Source organism: Arachis ipaensis, chromosome B10 (genome assembly GCF_000816755.2).
Source record: "Arachis ipaensis cultivar K30076 chromosome B10, Araip1.1, whole genome shotgun sequence".
NCBI classification, from domain to species: domain Eukaryota; kingdom Viridiplantae; phylum Streptophyta; class Magnoliopsida; order Fabales; family Fabaceae; genus Arachis; species Arachis ipaensis.
In genome coordinates, this window is record NC_029794.2 from 10853445 (window position 1) to 10855238 (window position 1794).

Below are 1794 nucleotides of genomic sequence, written 5' to 3' on the forward strand. Positions count from 1 at the left end.
TTGATTACAACTGCTTCAAAAATGCCATCAGATTTGAAGTTAGGTGCAAACAGTCTTGGATCGACCGGCCCTGGAAGTCTGAATGAAAGCGTGAATGGTCCAGGCGAGCACAACTGCCGGACTTTCATGTCATAAACTCGTGATTGTTTTGTTATGGTTCTTCCACCACCTAACAACCCCTTGATGTGAACCCTCCCATCATATTCAATCTCACAACTGAATTGACCTGATACAAAAACAAGACAAGACTTACTAGTGTTAGTTATATGTTTCTCAAAATATTAGTCCATCATGCTCATTGCAGCAATGGTAATATATACTAAAAGAAAAGAATGTCACAGAAATAACTGTTATGGACTTCACTTCCTATGGTTATCCAATTTGTTAAAGGCATTAAGCTAGCTATGGAGTTCCTCAACATCATTCATGAACATCATTGATGGAACAACAATTATCAGAGGCCTATAACAAATGCTATGTGGTATAACATTTAAAAGGCCATTTCCATTTTTTGTAGTTTATAAAAACAATGAGTCCAGCATATAATCATTTATAAAATGCAATCACAATAACCATGAGTATCAAAAAGAGGAGAGACATACTATAATCTTTTCTGACCCCTGGTAACGAAACCCGGAATAGATATGCTGCTTTACTAGTGCCAATATCCACAACACCCACAGGAGGACCACATTTCCCACTTTTGGCTGTCCCTGTTAAAACAAAAGACGAACCTTGGTCGCAATCGTCAACGTCTGGAATAGAGAGAAGGGGCATCAAGGAAGGTCCATCCCATCTGCTACAAATCTTCTTGGAATGATCTCCGGTGGCATATTGCTTTGTGGGGACAACACGGGGGAACTCCGGCGTTGGCGGAGTGTCGTCAATGTACTTTCTCTTGTACTCTTGCGTAGACTGTTTCTCCGGAGCCTCGTTGGCTCCATTACTATCACCAACATCCTTGCCTACTTGAGTGTCAATTTTAACACCTAAACATTCATTTTGATTCAACTTTAAAGTATTCACACCAGTTAAAGACATGAACCTATTTAAATCCTTCTCCTTGATGCCCGACGAAATAGGATCATCGATTAAAACAATGCCTTTAATGATTCTAAAGCTCTCAGGGAACCACCTCTGTGGATGAAGATCCAAAGGGTAAAAACTTGTAAACTGCTTACTATTCTCAGTAAAATCAGAGCTTGGAAAAAGCAATTTTCCCTTTAGATACATATGAAACATATTGATATCAAGAACAAGACCAGGGAGAGCATATCTTAGTAAATGAGAAACTGAACGTCTTGGAATATCAGACTTAACATCAGGTCCCAAGTAATTATTCATTATGAAGTCAATTAGAAATTTGCAATCACTAATCACTGGAATATTAGTTTTAGGAACATGCTTTCTCTCATAATAAATAGTTCCTTTCACATCCATGTGGGGGTGTGGATTCAATCACCTGTACAACAATTATTAAAAACTAATAACAATTTAGTAGGGAATCACAATTTAGGAATGCAGCTTCTGCATTTATGAATCCCAATTGAGAAATAAAATAAACATAATTCGTTCAATCATAAATGAAAACAAGGTTGTGCATGTAACAAGGAAGTGAAATAAAAAATGAGTGCATGAATAAGAACAAGCTAAGGAGAGAGAAAGGAACACTCACAGTGACAATGATGGCCGCAAGTACGATGAAACAAACCAACACTTCACAGAGGAAGCAGTTAAACACTATCACCCTTCACAAATGTGTGTGCGTTTTTATTTTTTACACGTTACTACTCC

At 37.8% G+C, this 1794-nt stretch overlaps 1 protein-coding gene across 1 annotated transcript; it reads right to left on the reverse strand.

Moving 5' to 3' along the window:
* On the reverse strand, positions 6 to 1783 carry LOC107620111 (increased DNA methylation 3-like; the record flags this gene model as incomplete). The annotated part of the gene is made up of 3 exons (XM_021114440.1): positions 1676 to 1783; positions 603 to 1462; positions 6 to 226 (listed from the first exon to the last, which is right to left on the reverse strand). Coding segments are annotated over exons 2-3 (1059 nt in total), but the record flags the coding sequence as incomplete, so codon positions are not given.